The 23549-nt window shown below is 43.5% G+C and overlaps 1 protein-coding gene across 3 annotated transcripts in view; it reads right to left on the bottom strand.

Annotated features, from left to right (window-relative positions):
* Positions 1-715: 715 nt before the first annotated feature.
* Positions 716-23549, bottom strand: part of SLC15A2 (solute carrier family 15 member 2) — a 54391-nt gene continuing 31557 nt past the window's right edge. For 2 of the 3 annotated variants that reach the window (XM_068407707.1, XM_068407706.1), the window contains 15 exons: positions 22261-22343; positions 20924-21010; positions 20504-20593; positions 20113-20157; positions 17855-17887; positions 16691-16779; positions 14604-14685; positions 12559-12684; positions 11591-11755; positions 8926-8972; positions 7175-7285; positions 5681-5777; positions 3085-3231; positions 1940-2044; positions 716-1083 (listed from right to left, as the gene is read on the bottom strand). In XM_068407707.1, the coding sequence (XP_068263808.1) occupies positions 907-1083; positions 1940-2044; positions 3085-3231; positions 5681-5777; positions 7175-7285; positions 8926-8972; positions 11591-11755; positions 12559-12684; positions 14604-14685; positions 16691-16779; positions 17855-17887; positions 20113-20157; positions 20504-20593; positions 20924-21010; positions 22261-22343 (1484 nt within the window). In that variant the 3' untranslated portion in view covers positions 716-906. The remainder of the gene's footprint in view (positions 1084-1939; positions 2045-3084; positions 3232-5680; positions 5778-7174; positions 7286-8925; positions 8973-11590; positions 11756-12558; positions 12685-14603; positions 14686-16690; positions 16780-17854; positions 17888-20112; positions 20158-20503; positions 20594-20923; positions 21011-22260; positions 22344-23549) is intronic. The other variant, XM_068407708.1, reaches the window with a different exon arrangement.

Raw genomic sequence — 23549 nt, 5'->3', positions numbered from 1 at the left:
TTTTATAGAAACTGCTGCAATATGTCTCCCAGTGGGGAATAACTGAAGCATGAGATAAGAAATGAGCCATATCCTAACCTGCAGTGGCAGGTGCTGTAAAAGGAAATGCCCAGTAAAGTCTTAATATATAGGAAGATGGCAAATAATTGCCTGGATTTCTGAAATAAGAAAGCATAAACCAATACTCTAATCACGTCTAATCAAAGAAGACCATCAGTTGCTAAAAACTTCTAGGAAAAAATGGGTATCAGAGAGATGGTAGCGTACATATCTTCTTCAGTGGTGTTTTGGGAATATTTTAGCCTGCAGAATTTTATTCCCTGTTATTACTTCTGGGCCTGGAGGTGAAAGTCATAAATCAGGACCATTCATAACATGCAATAATGAGGTGAAATACTCATAAGGAGTGTTACATGAAGAAATCCTTTGGGATTGTGTGTAACACTTCCAGTGCTCGATGATAGCATTAAAAATTCATCTGTCAGTAACATCTATTCTTCCCTAATTCCTGTACTGGGTTTTCATTCTTTTCTCCCAACATCTCCAAATTTTGCTGTCATATGGCATTCCTTCCACCCTTCCTCCCTGCTGCCTTAAATATATGTTTAAACCAAAATCATAGGAAAGCATTCCATGCTTTAAAAGATGGGCAGGTTTTAAATTACACTGTATTTACTTATAAGAGCTTTTAATACCAGAGAAGCTTTCCCAGGGAGTTTTGCTCTGATTTCAGGACTCCCATTGTTTTTATAGATGGCTATTTGGTCCCATTTAGAAAGTGGCTACAATTTGAGTAATAAAGACTGCAATGCTATAATATAAAATAACGCTGTCCCCACCTTTCTTTTACCCTCCCATCTACTGAGTTAAAAAAAAAAACACCAAAACAAAACAACCCATCATGTGTTAGAGCTTTGTTTTCTGAGTAACGAGACTAATCATGTTTCCTCTGCTTGAGGTCTCTCTCTTCTCTTCCTTTTCTTCTAGGTCCTCTGGATCCACACTGACATAGAAATATCCCATGATGGAGAAAATAATGCACACAGCAAAGAGGAGAACAGTGAACAAGACAAATTCAGCCCACTAGGAAAGAAAAAAGAACAGCAGGTCAGGGGACCCTAGACTCTCAGTCCAGAGGATTTCTCTGCACTTCCAAGCAATTTTTAAAGAGTTGGGTGAAAATTACTTTTTATCTTCCGAGATTGCTCACAAGATAGAAACCTTCTCATCCTGTTTTCTGGTAAACTCATGAACACATAATGTAATTATGAATATGTGATATACCTTGAAACAAACTAGTCAGATTAGGCTAGTTTCATTAAATATTTTCTTACGAATCTGTCCTGACTGGAACATACCTGCCTCGGCTTTTTGCCCACAAGATGCCTTCGGGAGCGGCAGTTTCATGTTAGCCAGAAATGAGCCCCATTTCATGCCTTCAGGCCATCATCCAAGAAGTCTGATAGCCTGAATTAAACAAGTTCTGCACCACAACCTCCCCATGCAAGCCTGACATCTCAGGGGTGCCACAGGCAGCTGGCCCTGAAGGAGTCCCAATCTAGATGCTTGAGGAGGCTGCGGGCCCACTGGGCTAGCTGGATGAAGGCAAGCTGCTTTCAGTAAGCAACTGCAACGTGGCTGGCATCATGTCCAGGATCCAGGCCCAAATACAGCCTACTTGCCTAGAGCTGAGCTCCAGCAACATTATCGTGGTGCAGGTCACTATTATGTACTGCCACTGGGAGGCTTAGAGAGAGTCATTGCTCCCGAAGGGCAACACAGAGCCCTGGCTGGGAGGCAGCTCGGTGCAGGCTGCCACGACTCCATTGCAGGAGCCTGGGGCTGTGAGGAGAAGCTGTGCCTCCAGGACACGGACATCCAGAAGCACCATCCAGGCCGGTTTTAAAGCATTACCTCTGTTTTAAGAGCCGAACCATACCTGTGCCATTGGTGCAGCTTGTGCAACAACGAGCACAAGGGTATTCCCAACAGCCACCGTGAGCAGCCAGCCTGCCTGCAGCACCGACTTCATGCTGGCTGGAGACTGAAACGAGGAGAAGGGCCTGGTCAGTGGGTATCACGCTGTGCCCTTCTGCCCTAGTTTCACCCATAGGTTCACCCTATGATGTCCTGCCTGGTGTAGCCTAGGAGATGGTAAAATTTCCTCTGCAGAGAGTCTCCTCTGTGGTTAATTTCAACAGCTGCATACAAGGAGCTTTCAAAACATGTCATCCAGGAGGACACAAGAAGAAGGAGATGCTGTTGTTGCAGAGCTGGATCCTGATCATCCCCAACCTGCATCATCTGAAACTGGAAGATCAGGAAGCCCAGGGAGCCATACAAGCCCTGCAACTTGGAGCCTGGTGCCCTATGGCTGTACGCCTTTGGAAAAAGACTGGATCTTGATGTTAAGCTTCCTGCTGATGACAAATTTTCCACATCCAACGACAGATCATCCCACTGGATTAACCACCCTCACTAACAAACTTCTAAACTTTAGTCCAAGGATAAATTTGAATATCTTCAGCTTTTTGATCTTGTAATGTCTCAGTCCTCTCTTCTTGTAAACCTTCTCCCCACACAACATAGTATACTACAGTCAAATCATCCCTTGCACACTCATTATCCCCTGCTCCCTTGTTACAGACTTGGGTAGGCTTAGACCCCTTCAATACCTCAGCTTAAAGCAGGTTCCAAGCCCCCATGCCACCCCGTAGTTCTTGAGATACCTTTGCTTTTTCATCACTGGAAAATACATACCACAATATATTTCACCTTGAGAAAAACATGATATTACAGTATATAGAACTTTCACATTAAAATACACTTCTATCCAGTTCTGTTCTGTTCTCAGCTTTACCAGAAAAGGAGTTTCCTGAGTATAATTGAGAACAGGTATCTTCAGAGTATAAATTAATTTAGCTTGAGGGCACCCAGCAAGCAGTGTTATAATCCCACTTTTAGCTGAAGCACAGATAGCATTGTCCGTAAGCGTCATGCCAAAGGACATATTACAAGTCAATAGCAGATGCAGGAATAAATCCTGAAGTCTAATTGTAAGCCCCTTATCTTTAAGTGGAATACCTGAGAATAGGAGAAGGCCAGACCTGTAATGGAGAACATCACCTCCCCGGCAGATATTAATAAGTATTGTGGCAACTGCCAAGCCATATGGACATTGTTGGCTTTGATGTCTTCTGACTTCCATGTCTTAACAGCACCTCCAGAAACCTAGCAGGAAAATAAAGTCACACTGATTAGCTGCTGAAAGATCAGATCCTTCTTAGCCTGGACAACAACAGTGAATTTAAGCAAAGGTAGAACAAAATCTCTACACTGGAAGCAAAACTACAGGTCTGACCCCTGCCATTTCCAAGCCTGTTGGGAACAGGCTGAATCCTACTGCACAGGGCAGAGGTGGAGGATGGAATTGTCCCAGCTCACTCATGTGCCGCAAGAGTTGCATGAGTTATTGCAAACCAGCAATTTGCCTTCTGTAGTGGGGCTGGGAAAAGCCTGTGTGGTACTTGTGCAGGGACTGTGACCTGCTGCTGTCTCTAAGGTCAGAAGAGGATGAGAGGATAAATGCTTATTGCATCCATGCGGCCACTGTTCCCATTTCATCGGCACTGTACAACTCCCCTACTGTAACGGTGACACCCAAACAAATCCAGTTCAGGAATACCAAGAGCAGGAGAGACTGCCCTGTATCAGATGTATTCAGATAGTTATGGTAGCTGTATTCCTAATTATTTTGTTTGCTTTCCCAGGTGCAATTAATACTGCCTCTGATGCACAGAGGCTCAGAGGCAGAAAGGTTTGACTAGTAGCCAGGAAAACACTAGGCTGAAATGACTTCAGACAGAAAACCCTGTGTTTAAGGAGGGTACTTGGGAAAATACAAAGCATGTTTACAAGATGTACTTAATCACCATGCAGGGAGGCAAATCAAGAGAGTGTATTTCAGAAGGCTAAAAGGGGTGAGAGGAGAGCTGTGCATTGCTCTTTAGCCCATAAAGAAATGTCACAAGCACCATACTATAACTGCACACTGAGGAAGGCTGGGTAGAAGGCAGCATCCCCATGATTTAAGCATCACAGTTCAGCCACATTACCAGACTAATATATTGCATTCTTGGTTCTTCTATATAGTACTCTTGGCAGAGGAGCAGGGCTCAGTACAAATCACTGCAATAATTAAAAATTATCTTGGCCTGGAGCAAACTAACTCTCTACAGAAGGAGGAAACCACAGGGAGACAGATGGAAAAAGAGAGGGTCAAAAAGGTTAAACGACTAGCACAGGATCCAGAGAGGCTGAGGCACAGAGCCACCCCCGAGTAGCCATGGCTACAGCAGGGACTTTTGTAGATGAGACTACAAACTGGAATTCTTGCCCATAGTGAGGTGGCACACATCTACCTCAGCTGGCCCTGACTCAGTTGCATTGCCAGAGGCTCTGGGGCAATATTCTTAGTGTAATATTCTTCACGCAACTTCTCTACTTGGTTTCTCATCCGGTGAGAGACTTGAAGCCATGGAGGAAGGGTCTGGCCAACATCACTTCAAGTGTGCATGTGCTTTATGTACATAAATCTCTGCAGTCACAGATGGCAGCATCTGCCTGTTCCCTCCAGAACTGTGTATCCCACTCCAGCTACTGGAGTTAAAAAAAAAAAAATGCCAGGTGCTTTGCAGCTATATTTTTCCTCCTACATATTTGGACTCCGCAGACATGAACAGCTCCCATTAATTGCTCAACAGGGAAATGTTACTGCCAGGAAGTAGTTGACAGCACTTTGTTCTGCTCATCACAACACAGTAGTCAAAGTCCCAGAGGGCAGCTTAGCAGTGCGTTCTGTCAGGCCTGGTTTGTCTGTGTGCCTGTGCAGTGGAAAGGTTAAAATGGGAACTAAGCTGATCACGTTCATCTCTGTGGTTCCTGCCAGCTGGACCAGGGTGGGAGATGCGTGCCTAAGAGGCTGGCAGGCAGGCAAAAGCAACCACCCTCTCAGCAGTGCTCACGCCCCATCAGAGCTAGGTTGTTCAGAAAACCATGCCTTGACTTTACACTAGGCTCCAAATGAGCTGTACAGACAGTGAGAGGAGGAAAACCAGATGCACAATCTCACCAACCTCCTCCCTCAACACTTTGTCCCTCTTCCACCTTGCATAATCCATAAGTCTTGGAAGATCAGCCTTTAGATCAGTGAGTTAAATGTAAGGATACAGCAGACTGTTTCTGCAGAATTTTTCAGGTGTGAGGTACCACCAGGTACAGTATTTTAAAGACCACAAGCAGAGCCAGCTCTTGGCAGAATGTAATAGCTCTTTGCAGTGCACTGGGTCATTGTTAACTGAATGAGGATGGCGGGAGACCAGCGCAAACCATGGATCACATGATTTTCCATGGAGGATTTCCATCAAGGAAAACATCTTTCTTCTTGTTTTACTCATGAGATCTGACAAGATCACAGTATAAGGTGGAATGAGTACCCACCCACCTTGGTTATGTAGGTGCCAAAACATTTTACTAGCCCTTGTATAATGGACTGCCTTCAGATGGCTACTGCTCAGGTCTCTCAGGGTGGAGAAAGCAAGTGAGAGTCACAAACATAAGAACAAAAGCACTGCCAGAGACTAGAACAGGAGGAGCTTGTTACCACCACAGGGACACTTACGTTAGTTATCACAATGGTGTATGATGCACCGAAGTCGAGCAACCCTAGCTCCAGGGTGAACTCTCCCATTTCAGTTACGCATTTTCCATTATTATATCTAGATAAAAGGATGAAGTACAGTATTTCCTAGTTAGTCCCACAGACAAAAAAGCACAGTGCAGAGCTATCAAACATGCCCCTACAATGGAGTAGGGAGGATGCATGATGTAAAGCTGCAGTAATGTTTATGTCATACGCTCACTAGAGTTCTTGCCCTCTTTTCCTTCCAGAAACACTTAGGCACTGACTGGAGTTCACCTAATGTCCTGGGCTATTGCTAATATTTTTAAATGGTTTCTGCTTCTTCCTAGCACTGATTTTTTTTTTCCTCCTCAGGTTTATTTTCCTTCCAAACTTTTCTCCTTTAGGAACTGTGGCCAGACAAGTTAGCCAGGCTCAAGCAGCCTTCGGGAAATCAGAGACATGCACCCACAAGTTACTTTGTTTCCTTTCAAAAGAGAAAATTAGCATTCATATTTGTTCATCTGATTTTGGATGTGTGAGATAGCACAGAGGCTCAGCAACATTGCTACAATGGCTGCTGCACCCTACTAAATTGCAGCAATAAATATTTTGGATGGAGCCGATGCAGAGAAAAGCCATGAACCTTGTTTTGAAACATTGCAAATGCCAGAAATACCCTACAAGAGCCAACTCCAATGCTGCCAAACCAAGGCCATATGGAGCCCCTGTCTAACAAGCCCAGCCTTCAAAGCCACGTAATGTTACTTGATGTTACCAGCCCACATACCAACACTTTGTAGTGTGGAATATGAATTGGCCTTTCCCTGAGAGCACTCTAACACTAAGAGTTTGGGCCTGAGAGAATATCAAAATAGAGCAAGCATCAAATGGCAGAGGGGACTTCACTGTGTCCCACCTTACTCTGCTGACGGATGCACAGGAATGCACTCTTCCCTCCAGGCCCCCCACATAATGTGAATAAAAGCTCAGAGAAAGTGAAGTGCTGTATCTGGACTTCTTCGAAAGGTTTTTTGGGTTTCCAAAATTCCCCTGGCCTGACTCTGAGAAAACTCAGATTATGGCCTGAATTAGGATGTCATTATACTCATGTCATGGGAATAAAGTTTCCAAGTTTTGTCCCTACTGATTTTATCTTACCAAAGCAGTAACAGACATGGAAAGGGAGCTATCCCAGACACTGTTTGGAGGCTGAAACTATTTAACTGCATATTACACACAGTGATACTGATTTGCTGTCTTTTGGCTTGGACACTTTGCAGACTAAATGCATGGTGCTTCTGCACACGCACAAGTGGCCCAGAGCCCCTCCTCTGTGCAGAGCAAATAGTTCTGCTTTTTTACAAACATCTGCCCCCACAACCAAATGCCAAGACAATAGCAACGAAAGTTTTGCTATTTACCCAAGAAAAGCCCCATTGTACCCAAGGAAAGGCCTCAGCAAGGACCTTATGCACAGCAAGGGAAACTTACGTGTCCCTCTCTAGCAGTGAGTACTCAGAAGCGCTGTAGTTTTTCTGAACAGCAATGAACCGTTTGCTGTCAATGGTGAGGTTGACATCTTGTCTCAAACCATTAATGAATCTGCAAAGAAAGCATATTTCACTGAGTTGTCAGGGCAGGAGAAGCATAACATCAGACACTTTAGAAGAAGTGTACTCTCTCTCCCAAAGCATTCTGTAATTCCATAAGGTTACGACAGTCTCTCCTGTAAGCTACCAAAATATTTGCCTGATTTGTTGCTCAGTTTTTCAATATAAGATTAGTTTTCCTTGCTGTGTAATTTTACCCTTTTACTCTCCGGTGAAAAGTGACTCCCGCTTTTTGTGGGTTAGGATTTCCAGGCAGTCTCTTCTCAGAGACCTTCAAAGATTGCTCCGTGGCTGTTCAAGAGGACAGAGCCCCAGCCCACCCCAGGAAACTATAAAGTTGGGTGCCCTGATGAGCATGTGCACCATGCTGGCATACTTTCCAAGGAGTTTCTACAAGCGGGAAACAGTTTTCTAGCAAAATAAGATCTTTTCATCAAAACCAAAACTTTCACGGGAATCTTCAGGTTTAGGTTTTTTCATCTAGTGTTTATATGCTTTTTCATACACAAAAGACAGTTTCCTTTTGACAGCTCAAAAATTGTTAGCAAATTTTTCATTTGATCTATGTTTTAAAATATTTTCATTTTCAGTTCTTAAAATGGGGGTGAAATCCCTGAAGATAGTGAAGTGCTTAACAAAAGTAACTTTTTAGTGGAAAGATAGTTTTTTCCTAGTGAAACCTCTTCAAAAATTTTTGAAGGGAAAGTTTTGGGATTCTGTCAAAAATGTTCACAGGAAAAGATAAAACATTTGTGACTGCAGATATTAATCAAGTCTCCAAGGTGGAGTTTAGTTAGTAGAAACCTTCACAAACACAGGGCTATGAAGAGATACTGCTCTTCTGCTACTGTCAACACAGGCTTTCAGGTAAGGGAGTTGGTCATTGTTTTATGATATCCAGCTTTTGGGGGGATTTTGTTTGGTTGGTTGTTTTTTTTTTTTTAAATTGCAGCTTGCCCAAATCCTCCAGAAAATCCAGCTGGAATCCTCTTAATTTTTTTGCAAACCTGCTGCTTCTGCAACTCAGCATCCTCACATAGGTCTGGTGGTGTGGTGCTGGAGGTAACTGTGACCTCAGTGAGACTGCATCTCAGCACAGACTGGTGCAGGACTGTTCATGGACTAACTCAAATTTGGAAAGTAGACTAGCTGCTTAAGCAGAGCCCAATGCCCAGCTGAATTGTTTACAAGGATGTAAAATTGTCACAGTATCTGATTTAGTAGGCATTTATGCATAAGGTTGAATGAGATAAGTGAATGTCATGGGTTGGCCAGTTTGCAGAGGACAAATGGCAATGGGTCCTTTCCAGATTGCTTCTTTCCTTTCTTTCCCAAAGAGGTGGGACACAGTGAAATGAATTTACCACTGTTCCAAGGGAGGAGATCTTTTGTGTTGCCATCTCAGCTGAGACTATCCTAGGCAGTAAGCAGCAATAATGCTCAGCTCTGCATGGCAAGTGTGGGAGGTGACACACTGTCAGCCTCCGCAGCTGACACCTGAGTCTTGCATGAGAAATGTGGACTAGATTCCAACCTGAGAACATCTGGGTTATGTTACATACAGTTTGTATTAGACAAAAGCAGTTTCCCTTACCCCACCACCTCCAAATCCTCAAAAAAAGCCATTCCTACCTAACAGCTGCCAAACCATTTTCTGGCTTTGCTTCCAAGTCTATAATCTAAAAAGGGGAAGAAAAAAAAAGCAAACATTTATTAATGCTGCTTTATAAACAATGTGTAGCAGAAAATACTAGTATCTGTGGAGTTACACATGTATTGTAAAGCCCATGGAAATCAACTGGACTCTCACATAAGATTTACATCAGGCGACAGAAGTGAAGTCCTGGTACTATGAAGCCAACGTCAAAAATTTCAGCTCCACCAAGGGCTTATGGCGAGATCATACTTTTTTTCCTCACCTCCTGCATAACAAAGGCTACACAGTTTCAGCCAGTCACCCTTCTACTGAGGCATGTAACACCCTCCAAAAAAGTATTTGTCTTGATCTGAAGATAGTAAGAGAGCATTATCCAGATTAGTCTCTTTCAATGATTAATTACAATTAAACATGAGTGCCTTACTCCTACAAAACCTGTAACTGCCTAACTTCCAGACCTTGATTCTTGGCATACTTATGGACTTCACAGAAGCCTAAAGCCAATAGGAACCAATAGGTTACTATTCTGATCATCACGTATCACTCATATTTTCCCTGACCCTCAAGCCATTAAACTGTTGTATGGTGCAGGCAGAGAGCAGGAGAGACCAAGATGCATAGAGCTTGTTTGCGCTCACAATCTCCACAGACACATCCTTGAAACGGCCACCTGGTTGGGCACACTGGAGAGTGAGAGTGCCTCTCCTGGAGATCACATTTAGAGCATCAGCTCAATAGTTAACATGATCTACATTGATTTGAGGAGAGCCTATTTGGTGCACAATGCTGAAAAAAAGGCAGAATATTATATGTCACACAAAAAGAATACAGAGCAAGGTTCTCGGCTGGTAGACATCCACAGTTGTGCCATGTCCACTTAAGTTGGCAATTTCAGTTTGCACTGCCCACAGACAGAACCCAGGCAAGTCAAAAAGGACCAAATTTACCTTCAGAAACTGTCTTTCTCTTAACATTTTCTGGCCCTTTCTCCACACTTTCCTCACAATGTTAAACCCTGAGCTTCTAAGACCAAAGGTCCAGAATTTCAGTATATATATAAAATGCCTATTGTACTTCAGTGTGATATGCTGATCCACAAATAATGTATGCCCTGAATAATAGCCACAGTGAATAATAAATATCAGAGCAATAAATAATAAACAACAACATCATTTGTAGGAGACACATGGGGATTAACACTCTAGTTCATTGCAGAGAGGCCAGCCAAATCATTACTCACTTTCATCGATGATCCCCAGAGCTCTCAAATTCATTTCCCGCCCACACAACAGCCCACAAAGGAGAAGAAACAAATTCCAGATTGGCTCCTTCCAGGAAAGCACCCCCCAGCTGAGTGAGGAGGCCAAACCCAGCAGTGAGGTTTGCTGGTGTGGCTACTCCAGGGCAAGCCCTGCAACACAGCAGTGATGCTGGCATTGCCTTCCTTGTGTTACAATGCTGGAAAAGTGAGCATCATTTACCACATTGACTTCCACACCTCCCTGAGAATGATCGGTCAATAGCATCACCCAACAGCACTGCTATTCCCCAGTACATGGGAGCTTGCCCATGCCAGGGTGGACATTAATTTAAACACAGGCTAGATAGCTAGGGCAGCACAGAGATGTCCTGAAGCTCAGAGATTGCTTTGCTCCACCCTGTCTCAGGCTTTCTCTTCTTAAGAACTATATGAAAATCACTGTATGAGTATCCATTTCTTATGATAACAGCACACAGTCATCAGGGTGACAGGGAAACTTAACAACATTGTGTGATAATGAGCCCCAAGCTCTAAACCTTAAAGCAGCAAAAAAAGCCCCAAAGGAAAAAACAATTTCTTAAAACTCCTCATTTTTAAAAACAGTTATGTGATTTCTAATACAATATTGAATGCTTGGTGTGGCAACCCTGCAAGGTAGGAGGCTGAAGAACTGCAAAGAGAATTGATATTTTAGCATGAGGACAGATTCTGATGGCATTTACACACATACATACACACCTGCCACAATGTGCAATAACACCGTTTATTTCAAGAGAGCTTCTTGAGATACAGCTGCATGTAAAAGATATCAGAATCCAGCCCTATACATCCCACATGCCTCTCTGTGATTGTTGCAGCAATACACAAAAGTCCAAATGCAGCCGGCCCTGCTGCAGAGCCTGAAATGAGCTTAATCATTTATTCTGTTCAGCAAAACAAATGGGCCTTCTGTGCATTTTCACTAAACACTTGCAATAACTAAACCCGGAATCATTTCTCTGATGCTGTTATTCCATGCCCAGCCCTAGAGCCTCTTTAACATCTTTGCTTTATAGAACCATCTTTGGGGGAAAATCTCTGGCTGTTTCCTTGGCTTTCTCAAGCTCTGCTGCCTAGCAGGCATGACTCTGCTCTCCCACTGCAGCATTCACTGGATTAAAGTGTGCCCAGCAACTCTCAGATGCCATAATGCCTCTATTAATCAACCAGCAGAAATGCGTACAGATCCAGTGCCGTTAGCTAAGAAGTCAGGTTTAGAGCATCTGAGAGCAATCAGACAGACACTGCAACTGAGCAAACTAATTAATGAGCCTATTACCCCATTGTATCATCACAGCCATTGAATTAATACTGAATTTACACTTTACTCCCACACTCACTAAGCGGCTTGATAGGCTTCCTTCTGCCTCAAAAACAATTAAGCTGTATACTGATTTTTCCTTCACGGTGTAGTTAAAAGCAAGAGACAATCCTTGACGTTGAAGGATGAAGCGAAGGCTCTGTTGCTTTCCATTCAATATTAATTTTGAGTACTCAGCTGGGTTCTGTGGAAAAAACAAATTTGGTTACACACTTTCTTCAGATGAGAAAAAGGACCTGGCTCTTCCCACCAAGTGCAACCCTATCCTCTCTTCAAGGGAGCCTGTAAAGAGAGGTTAACAGTCAGAGCTGTTTCTACACCAAAGGACCTATGTTGATCTATAGGCTTTGGGCTGGTCAAGCCAGAGCTTGGAGTACCTTTCCTTGCCAGACACAACCCGAAGGCCAGTGCGCACCTTCTGCCCACACAGTTACCCTTTCCCCTGGTCCTGCTGTGCCCCAGTGGGACTACATCTAAGACATGGCAGGCAGCTTGATGGCCAATGGACTGCTGGGCTGAGTCCCAGACTAGCCTGACCTGTAAAGTAATCTGGAAGCTGACATAGGAAACAACCCAGCGCCCATGCGGAGTTAACTGCCTTCATGTTTCTTTCCTCCTTTGCAGGTAAATACTTTTCAGATGCCATCCAGATCACAGCAGTAATGCCCGGTCTGAGCAGTGAGAGAGGTAAGTTGAATGTCTCTACATGCTCATGTCAGGACAACTATCTTTTCTTCCTAACCACAGGTGAATGTAGTTAGCCATTTCCTCCTTTGCCATGGAAATAAGTCTCCAAACTTTTCATTTCTATCTCAATCAATGGAGATAATATGCTCCATTTTTAAAGCTATTCCCATGCACTTCTAAGGCAGTGGAGTAGAACAAGTTCTCACATCTGTGGGCTTTGTTAGAAAATGCCTGAAAAAAAGCCCACCCTTTCTTCAATGGGACGCAAGTCAGGCCTTCCAGCCCCGCATATATGCTTACCTGAAAAGCCTCCACGGGCTGCTGAAATAGGTCCCGGTCTTGGATTGTTACTTGAACTGGGTTCTTTGCCAAATTCAGGACCTGAATTAAACTTTCTTCTGGGGCAAGTTGAGGCATATCAGTTTCCTAATTAAAGTAAAAGGCTTTAAGTGCTATCTGTATGCTTTATTAGCACTTTAATATCTCTTCATTTTTAGCCATAATAGTCTTCCTCTCTGTAATGACACTTTTCCATCCCTTCCTCATCAGAAGTTGCACTGAGAGAAAACTGAACATAAATCTTATTTAGGGAGGTTTCCTCATAGTAGCTCAATAGCCATCCTATCATTCCTCCCAAAAATTGCTCTTGACACTGCTAAGCATACAGGCGACACAACTGCTGGGTACGTAGAGCAATGTCACTGCTTTCATTATACAGTTCCCTAGTGCCTGGATTTAACCAACTGCTGTATCAGAATGGAAAAAATTGTGCATAGCTTTCAAAAGCAGTGATCAGAATAATTATTTCCCACTGCAGTCAGTGACTGGGAAAAGAACTAGGCCAGAAGCTAAGCGGTTTTGAAAATCCCAGTCCAGCTCCATGTCTGTAATCGGTGCTTTTGCATCACTTGACACTACTCTATCTAACAGCTGACTGTACAGATCTTATTCCCTATTTCCTGAGAAAGGGAAGATGATGCCTCCAGCACAGAGGTATCTCTTTCTGTCGGGAATAATTTCCTAGAAAGAGTACTTCAATCAGCATCATCAGCCTTGTACTACCTGCAAACAATGATTTTTTTTTAAACTTCTCTTTTTTTTTTTTTCTCACTTTATTTTCAAGTAGCTGCCAGGAATTTTTTCCATCATCTCATCCTATAGTTTGGGTATTGCAGGCAGGGTAGTTCAAACCTAACTCAGTGGGGGGACACACTGTCAGAGAAGACAGGGCGACACTGATTTCCCTGTATCCATATGGTGCTCTGGACCAACAGGCCTCAGCAAATCCTATTACTGTGGCTTTTTGCCTGTGCTACCCACAGCCAAGCCAAGGTGGGCCGTCCTATCGCCCTCTTTGCTAGAGCTTTTAGTGGCCTTCAGGGTAAAATTTCCATGCACAGGCAAGAAGGAAACACTAACTCACCTTGCCTCTGCCCAGAGGAGTCACCCACAGCCAGAGCAGAGCTTCAGTGCTCAGCCAGAGCTGCTGGTGGTGGCAATGAGAACATTTCTTTGCTCAGGTAAAGAGATCAGAAAGAAGACCTGAACCTACAAAGTCTCATTTCAGTGGGAGACTTGCCAGTGGATTCACCTGAGGAACTAGCAGATATTAACCGAGGGCTGTGCGTCAGCCACTCTAACAGAACATTTTAAGTATACAGGGAAGCTTTAAAAATTAATCCTACAGTAACTTTCATGAGCCAAAGGTCAGCCAAAGTCTGCATAAGGCTGGTCAGGAGATGTAAACAAATAGTACAAATTTGCAGGGGCTAACATTGAATTTACAAGAGATTTGCTGCCATCATGTCTGGGGATGCCTGACAGTCACTGACGCCTGTGGCTATGGAAGTGACTGCATTCACCCGCCTCACTGGAGAAACAATTGGTCTTGTAAAAATCCACATCCCCACCCTAAAGTAGGAAAGTAATTAAAAAAAAAAACAAACCACCACACACACACACACACACCACCCCCAAACAGTAAAATATAGGCAAACTACAGCAAGAAATAGGAGAGAGAACAGACTACCTGTTGGGAATTAATCACTAGCATTAACTAGATGTCTGTCAAGCACTTTGACGATGGAAATCTAGAACATAGACCAATACAGATGACCAGCACAGCAAAACTGCAAAGACTAGAAAGAGTGAAAGAGACAAAGAGAGGGAAAAGTAGACAAAGTAAGAATTATCATTAGCAACTGGATCAGTATGCTTAATTGTAAAGAACACATTAAAAATTATGATCAAGGAACACAATGGTTAAAAGGATTATCTAAAAGGCATCAATAAAAACACCCCAGGGAAAGAAAGGATTTCTAAGGAATCCCTTGTGCTATACTTACATTTATTTTGACTTCTACAATGGCTGCAAGTCCAAACGCCATCCCTGCAAGGATCATACCTGTTGCCATTTTCCTAATAGGTCTGTGGATCAAATGAAAGAGGTGCCATTAAGAAAGAAAAGTAATTTAAAATATAGAATACCATTCCTCGAAGCCAAAGATGTGCCAAAACCACGTAATAAACTGTCCCACAGGTGGCACTGGGGATGACGCACTGTTTAAATTGCCAATCATTTAACTTAAAACTATTCTGTTATTCTGTATGAGGCCAGCACTGAGGCCAATTAAAACTGATATGCCGTGAAAAAAAAGCTCTTTGCTTGCAAGTTTCGTATTATCTTGTTGGTAGCTCTTCTAGTGGGAGTAGCTCATGGCATTATGTTAACCTGTGATGTTGGAAGGAGCACTAGAAATTATGTGTCTTCAAGTCCCTTTTGGGAAAGGCAAAAGAAAAGTAGCATGCTATTTAGCAGCAGGAATGAGGAGTAGAAAAAATGTGTAGTTTGTGTCATCAATGTTTCTGGCCATCTGTGGCATCATTCTGGGCTATTTTTCATGCCAATTCATTTACATTTCTAGAGAATAAAGAGCTTGCTTCTGAATTTGGAGCAAAACTAGTGCAACTCTACCAGAGTTACATGAGACAATCTGATATAAAGTAGAATAAAATAGGTCCAGAACAGCAGGTCCAAACTGAGTATTGAGTTGTTGAGATTTGAAATAAATCTGGTTCTAGATTCAGTGGTCTCCGCTGTTTGTAATGGTCTAGATTCATATTCCAGACTGACTGGGCTGTGGGAAATTCCGAATAGGAACCCAAATTCTGTCTCTCAGTTACATGCTCTGGGATAAGAAAATATTTACTGCTTGCATCTTGTAATAAAAAAATTGTTTTGATCTTCAATGCTGCATTGGGATTTTGTAGCACAAACTTTTGCAGCCCCATAGGCTAACACCCTGCAGGCTACAGTGTTTTCACAGCCTCTTCTACAGATAAACTGGATAGGAGCCTGTTAGTATCCTACATCCAGGGGACAGAAACAGGATGGCATTCAGTCCTGATCAGTGCATGACTGTGCTGCTGGGTAATCTAGTCTGTGAACTAGTCATCAGGCAGGAAGTTTTCTGTCGAGCTGGGGCTCAGTCCAGGGCATGGTCTCACACTGAGGTAGCATGGAGAAGCACAGCTTCTGATGTGTGCTCTCCAAAGGGCACATTGCAGGGCTGGACAATGTCTTTGATATGTCCTTAGGTGCAAGTAATTCAGCATGACAGGAGAGGATCAGCAGGGTGAAGGGGTAGGCTTCTGAGGCTCCTTCGATCCCCATTGTATGTGGTTTTGTCTATTCAGCATTTTAGTTTGGATTAGGAACATGCTTTTTAAGCCTATCTCCCACTCATCATCCCTTCACGCACTGTGGGTCACATTGAGAAGTGGTGATTGTGCATGGAAACTTGGTTCCTTTCAGCTGAAACTGCACGACAGAGGCACTCTGTGAGTGCACCTAATATACTCTTACTGCTGAAGTCCACAGAGACAGACTACAGATACCCTGAAGTAAAAGCCCCCAAATGCATAAAGTGGGTCTCAGAACCAACCTGGAGGTCTGCTCCTATTGCACTGTACTTCTTGCTAACATACACTTGTAATAAAATGCTTGGGCCATACGGAAATTCCCTTATGTACTCACTGGTTCAGATCCTAGTGTAGAATCTGATTTCACAACACCACATGTAGCCCATGTGGGACAGTGAATATGGCCCCACAGGGACCTTTCAGGAAGGGAATTATTTAGGGGCAATATAGGAAATAAGGTGAAGAACATGTTGATCAAATTCAAAGAGGGACTGTTCATATCTGCTTTCAGGGAAAATCTGTACGGAGCAGAATCCAACATCACTGAATTTTCTTCCCTGGAATTTTCAGGGCCTATGGAAAAGCATGATGCTGCCTATTGGGACTGAAGTAGAGGCAAGTACTAGGAAGGGTGAATGGAAATTTGTGTTTCTCCTCCTTAAAAGATATTCTGCACACTTGCTGTAAAAGAAAAAGCACTGAGGCATCTGCATTGTCCCCAAGTACTTACGTGAAATTAAATTTGCACATGTTTATCAGGGGGTAGAGCCCAAGGTCAAAAACTGGGATGAAGACAAGAATAAGAAGTGGATTTAAGAACTGCAATACAAAAGAATGGGAGTTTAGTGACTAGGAAGCAACTTTCAGTAATTAAACTCATAAAGCACTGTCCTCCAGAAATAATTCCATTACAGAAAGGACATGAACAAACACTTAAAAACCTCCTTTTAAAATATAATCATAGTTTGCACTTCGACAGCTTCTGCTATTTAGCTTTCACAGGCACGAATACATTTTGTTCATATCCTCCCCTCCAAGAGGTAAGAAAGCATCACTGGCCCAATTTCCCTGAAGAGAAAACTGAAGCATTATATGTTTTTAAAGAGTACAAAACCCACTGACAATAGAGGCAGGTGACCTTTGGTGCTGTGGCAGGACCTTACAACAAATCAGCAATAATGGAAACGTCTTGGGACTTCAGCAAAATCCTAGAGGAACAGGTACTATTCTGTGAGACTGGCAATTTCTCGCACTTCCACACAGCTTGGTAATTCCCCAGGAACTACATTTCTCCTGGGAGGGCCAGAGCTTGTCTGCCAGCCAGCAGTGGCAGAGCAAGAAAATAGAGAATGATGGAGAACAAGCAGAGAAAGATGCTGTTCCAGTTTCGAAGGAAGATTTCAGGGAACAGCACAGCTTTGAATTTCTCCAGAGCTGTTCAGCATAAGAACTGTAATCAACTGTGACAACACAGGACCATCTTGGAGCCTTCACATATTCATCTGCCCTGTAGGAACGCAGGAAGGAAACATATTTCAGGTACAATGCTCATCCCAGCACAAGGGCATGTTAAAAGGAGACACAGCTTGTATCGTCCACATGCCAGCACTAGTTCAAGAACTATTATGGTGGCATGTCTCCCCACGCCTCTGCACTATTCTGCAGGATTCAACCCCTGTGTTAGGACATCCTTGGGGTCTTCTGAACCCCAAGACTAAGCTTGCAAAACAGCTACTGAGCAATAAGGCCAAGTCCACATCACAGCAGTCAGCAGGAACACTGCTATTACCTTCAAAAAGAGCAGAGAAAGGCCACTGATCCCATGAGAAAAATAAAAAAGAGAAAAAGAAAATACATTTCTAAGGGTTATTTCCTACCCTACAGTATCTTTTACCTGCATTTGGTCAGGTTGAAGGACATATATTCCCTGAAACAAAAAGATATTCCAAGTGATTCATAAACACCATAACATAACAGTGCATATGGCAAATAAGCAACCAGTCCAGTAGAGGCCTTAGCAGCAAAGGTGGTTTCCTCAAATGCTTTATGTTGGCTTTAGCAGCTGATATTGTGCTTTGACACTTGTTGTTTAAGGACACAGTGATTGATAAGAATCATTTTGCAGAAGGAAGCTACACTCGGTCCTTGATATATGGCGGCTGGGACACAGCCTATGACAGGTACTGAGACCCATCTTTCAGACTGGCTGAGCCATGAACTAGGTGAGTGGGGAGGAATGGGCATGTTAGTGTCCCAGTTGGGATTTGGACTTAGAGCTTCCTCCTTCCCTGCTTCTGTAATGGGAAAAGCCCAAATCCTACAAGTGAGCGCTCTCAAGCTACAGGATCCTCTGAGCTCTGTTGGCATTTCTCCCAAGCACCCCAAAAGGATAACAAAAGACCATCCCTGAGCCAGTGGGCTGCACAAACACCTCTTTCCTTCCTCCATCTGCCCAGGGCACCAAATGGGCTTTGGTCAACTGTGACTTCTTGGTTTGAGCCAAGAGTCCTAAATGCTATAAGAGGTGCCTCGCACTTGCCTCACTGTACCCAGCCGCAAGAATCGGACAAGGTCAACAGGGATGGACAGAACGATCCCAGTCCCCAAAAGGAACCAATGAGCTGCCTCCAGGGAGGAGCTGGTGTCTGTCTGAACTCCACACAATGCTTTTCATTTCAAATTAAGATGAAGAGAAGAGGGGGAAAAATTAGGAAGGAAATAATATCTTTCCAAGAAAGTGTTGCGGGAGTTTGTCTCCTGCCTGCCAGGCTTGTCCTGAGCTGAATCTAGAATGGCTGCCTCTCTGCTGGCAGCTGCCTCCTGGGAGAGTGGAAACCACCAGTCACAGTAAAGGAGTCTTACAATTAAAAATATCAGCCAAATATCCCCTCCTGCTACTGTGTGCACACTATACAAATGTGCCATTAGGAAACAAGACTGCAAATATTTCATCTCACACTAAATCATTCCTTGTTTAACTCCAGACTTCTTAGCTGAGCCCTTTGTCTGCAGAAGGGAAAAGCATGGAATATTACAAACGTGAACTCCAACAAGCCTAATGGTGGGATCACGCCGATGTTGCACTTAATTCCTACCTTCATGAGTTGGGACAACTCACCAGTGCAGAGGGGATGAGACTGAAACACAAGCCAAAAATCTATCCAAGTCAGTGTGACAAAAAAGCCCTGAATATGCCCTTCTCCACCAGGGAGAGTTTAATAAGTGACACCTGGTGATTCTTAGATCTTCTGCTAATGGATCACTAAGTGCACATGAGCAAAACAGCAGAAAACAAAGTTTTTAGATACATATCACAAAGACTGCATGAACTTTCATTCTTTTGTCTTTCTGAGGTGGATAAATATTACCCAAGGTGTAGTCTTTTTCATGCCTCATTTTAATTAATTAAGCCTAATGAGTATCACATGCTGAGAGCCCAATTTTTAACAGGAGTGACATAGAAGGGCACAAATTTTGGGCTTTAAGTCAATTTTAAACTGGAAAATGGGTATTTACAATCCTAAATTCTGATGTGAGCATCCACAGGTAAGATCTAGATGGTCTGTTAAAATATATATGTCTGGAAACTAGCCCTGTATGGTGGCATCTTTACACAGAGACCTGATGCACATTTATCTGCCACTGTACCCTGCACCACTTGCCATTCACATCTTTGAAGAACTTTATGTTTGCTAACTGAATAATCCTCATCACATCTCTACCCTATACACAAGATTCCTGCTGGTTTTCAGAGGCTTCATTAATGTATGACCAAGTAAGCCAGAGCAGAAACATACAACTACAAAAGCTCTACTTACACCTTACAAGGGCTGTGTGAACTTTCCCTTGTCTCCAGTGGGGGTAGCAGGCTGGAAACACTACCTGCTCAAGGTCACAGAGCAACTGGTTGCCAGTAGGTCAGCACTCCTGACCTTGCAGGCTGCTGATGGCTCCCTAGCCCTCGTTCCTTGCCAAGATGTGCTGTGATGAATTGAACGTGGCTGCACAGAGCCTCTCGCTTCTGATCACCAAAAGTGCAACTCACCCAGACTCATCAAGCAGATGCTCTTAGTACTGTAAGACTCCAGTTAAAAAGCAAGAGCAGTGACGTTACTACTAGTCTTACCAGCCCTGGTGACATTAAGTACTTACAAAATCAGCATTCATTTTTGTGGCTTGCAAAGTCCACCTGGATCCCTAAGAAGAAAACAGACAGCTGTGAAGCCTTCAAGATGTCCTATGGGACTAGAAAACACGGGGACATAGAAGACAGTGCTGAAGGTCTTATTTCCCATCTATTCCTTCCCTTCCCTGTAACACCTGTCAGTAGGCAAGGCACATTCCTCCTCACCCTCCTGTGCCTGACACCCGGCAGGACTGTAAAGGGATGGTCAGCAGTGATGGTGGGTACTGCCTTAGCAAGGCCCTGGACACCTCATAGGGGTGTGGTGCTCTGTGCCCCCAGGATGCTTTGGTGTTACCCTGGCAGGACAAGGGTGCAAACCCAGGCTGGCAGGCAGACCTGCAATGCACTGTACTGTACCTGCTGATCAAACAGGGCCCAGAACACTGGCAGCGGTATGAAGAGGAAGAGAACGCGTGTCACCATTTTAACCTCCCCAATCAGCTGTTTCTAAAGGGAACAGGCAAAAAGGTAAGATGGGGGTGAAAAGCCAACAGGTGATTCAAGCCACAAAACATGAGAGCTCCTATTTCTTTCTGTATGGCAGTTATTCATTGCACTTATTCATGATATTAGACATATTTGCATTTCTGCATCTCAGTGCAGCACCTAAACTGTCCATTAAGGGTCAGGAGAGTACAGATGTGGGAAGGGACAGGACAAATCATAGCCCGGTGTATGTGAGGAGTGGTGTGGCCAGGCCAGTCTTACTGTCTCCCCTGTCTGTCTGCCCGTCTCTCCCCTCCCCCCTTCAAAACTGCCAGGTAGAGCATCACTTACTGAGTATTTTTCTGACGCCCAATCCAGCCAGTGATCTCTCTTTGGAATCTGATGGGAGCGGTTTTTCAGACGGTTTTTAATAGCAAACTAGGGAGAAAAACAGGTGAGAACTCGCTCGTGGTGTATCTGCCCTTGTCACATTCCCAACTCAAGGCTGCCCTCCCCATCCCCAAATGTAAGCAGTGCCAGAAAATTCAGGGAGTTTTGCTGGACCCTTCCAAACTCTCAGATTGGATGCTTTGTGACCAATTCTCTGCAGGGAAGTTTCTGTGACATTGGTTGATTAAAGGTATGATGTGGGAATGAACTACCTCATAGGCTTGTCTTTCAGAGACAAATCTGACAGTAGCCCCCAAAGACTGTTTCGTGCTTGATTTAAAACCTGCTATACAATAAAGCTTTACATATCATTTCTTCAGTTCTCTTCCAAAAAGCACCTGTCAGGTTGACCACTGTGCTGGGGAGAAAATGCCTCGTTATCCAAAGCAACATCAAAACCAGAACTCTCACTCCCTTTTTGTTCTGTACACCTTTCTTTGCATATTCCTTGTGCAGCCCATGTATCATCCACTCCTAGACCAGCTTTCAAGCTGGTTTCTCACTGGAGGATAAATCAGTGACACAGAATTTGTAACTTGTTTGTTTATGCTGTGTGCTCCAGTCACTGATCACACTGAACACAGCCACTCTGGTAAAAAGAGTGGCAGACCTCATTCAGAAATCCTGTCTTTAATATCTGGCCTGTTTCCCCAAGGTAAATCTGTCACTGGGACTGACCTAGGTAAAAAGAAAATATCTGCTGTTAGCAACAGCTTCCTGAAAAAGAAACATCATTATCTACCTAATAATAAGAAAGTATTTTTTCACATACTATATTCACACACTATGACAAATAATTGATAAGGCTATAATGCGACTTCAGCAGGTGTCTTGCATTTACGGGAACATGCTGAATGTGCATAATATGAATGTGTACTATTACGGTCTGCTGAACTGATAAACTTCAGTAAAGTTATTCAGCTGAAAAAAATCGAGTCATATATCTGATACTCTGCAAGTTTCTGAATCTTTCTTTCAGCTCAGTCTCCACCAGCATCTGCCGCAAGTGGTTCTGTTGACATCAGCTGAACAGTTCATGCAGCTAAGGAAAAACAATTGAAATGTTGAAAGAATAAACTAGGACCTAAATGTGTTTCTTATTCCTTACAGCTCATCAGCAAGATCTCCAGTAGCAGCATACAGAAGAACTCCAAATGTCACCTCCTCTTTCCCTTTGCACTTTTCTGACCTGCAAGCTCACAGTCATGCATGAAAAAGAGAGAATGGCACACACTTACGCCGATGCATTTGCACACTTCAAGTAAGATGTTCCCTTGTGGTGGCGTTTTTCTGTACAGTCCACTTCCAGCAATGAACACAACTGAAAAATATTATAATCCAAATGGGAATTCCCATGAATGAGGCTTAATCCTGCACTGGCTTCTGGGAAGGATCCCCCACCCCTGTATTCAACAGATATCCTCTCCCCTTGGGGCTTACACGACTGCACTTTTAACAAAATAAATATATAGGACTCCTTTAATGCCTAAATGGAAGAAAACACAACATCCTACAAGAGGCAGTGTGATCCCTAGGAAGTCACCATCATCTTCTCATGATCTGCTTTGGCACAAGAGGCATCTCCACATCTGATTCATGCTGGGAATCAAAGCTTTGAAAATTCCCCCCATCTATGCTTTTTGTAGGCTAAACTTAAAATACAATCCACATCGAATTGCTGCTCCTGATGTTGGAAATCAGCCCTGAGACATTGCAGCTGTGTGAGGATTAATCCAGATCCAACACAGGCTCTGTGTACTTGCATCTCACGCACATTTCAGTGGAAACTGCCACAAAGGTCACTGCATCACACGCTGGTGTTAACAGAAATTATTTCCACTTATGGTTTCTATGAAGGGATATACAATTTAAGATATTGTTTTGTCTTGGTTTTCTCCCTCAAAGAACAAATAATATTGGACAGAGGCTTCAAAATCCTGTCAGAGAGCAGGCTATCTGATTACAGACCATTTATTCTGCTCTTTGAGAGCCTCTGAGCACATTGCAATTCCAAAGACATTAGCAGGGAGAAGCACAATAAAAGCTGAGTGTGAAATCCATAAAACAAACTAATCTCAATGTTTTAAACTAATCGAATTGTCTGGGTCAGTCCACAGCCAGTGGACAAAGGCAGGCACCTCTGTCCTAACACAGAAGGCCTGGGACACTGTAGGGAACTCACCATTTCTCTTTTCTGACTATGAAGACCCTTCGCATCCAGTTTTAACTTGCAGAACTCTGAAGTCAGTTTAGGTCAGTTGCAGTGAAAGACACTTGTCCAAAGTCACCCAGAGTGGGTAGTTGCACTACCTAATTTTTAGCATCTCCCTGTGGACCTGTTGGCGCCTCTAAAAGGTGATTCATTAGGTTTGCTGAAATACCTTCTGGCGATGCCATTGACTCCTTTGGGAACTGAGACTCCTGCCTTAGGTTTGGCATTTGGAATTAAATAGTATCAATCTTCCCCCCATCTTTCAGAAACTGAAGCAGCCCAGAAAATCTTGCTTTCTAAGATTTCCATTCTGCC

This window comes from Nyctibius grandis, chromosome 9, assembly GCF_013368605.1.
Source record: "Nyctibius grandis isolate bNycGra1 chromosome 9, bNycGra1.pri, whole genome shotgun sequence".
Lineage (NCBI taxonomy): Eukaryota > Metazoa > Chordata > Aves > Nyctibiiformes > Nyctibiidae > Nyctibius > Nyctibius grandis.
Note: the sequence above shows the minus strand (reverse complement) of the source record. Positions and strands in the feature narration are given on the sequence as shown.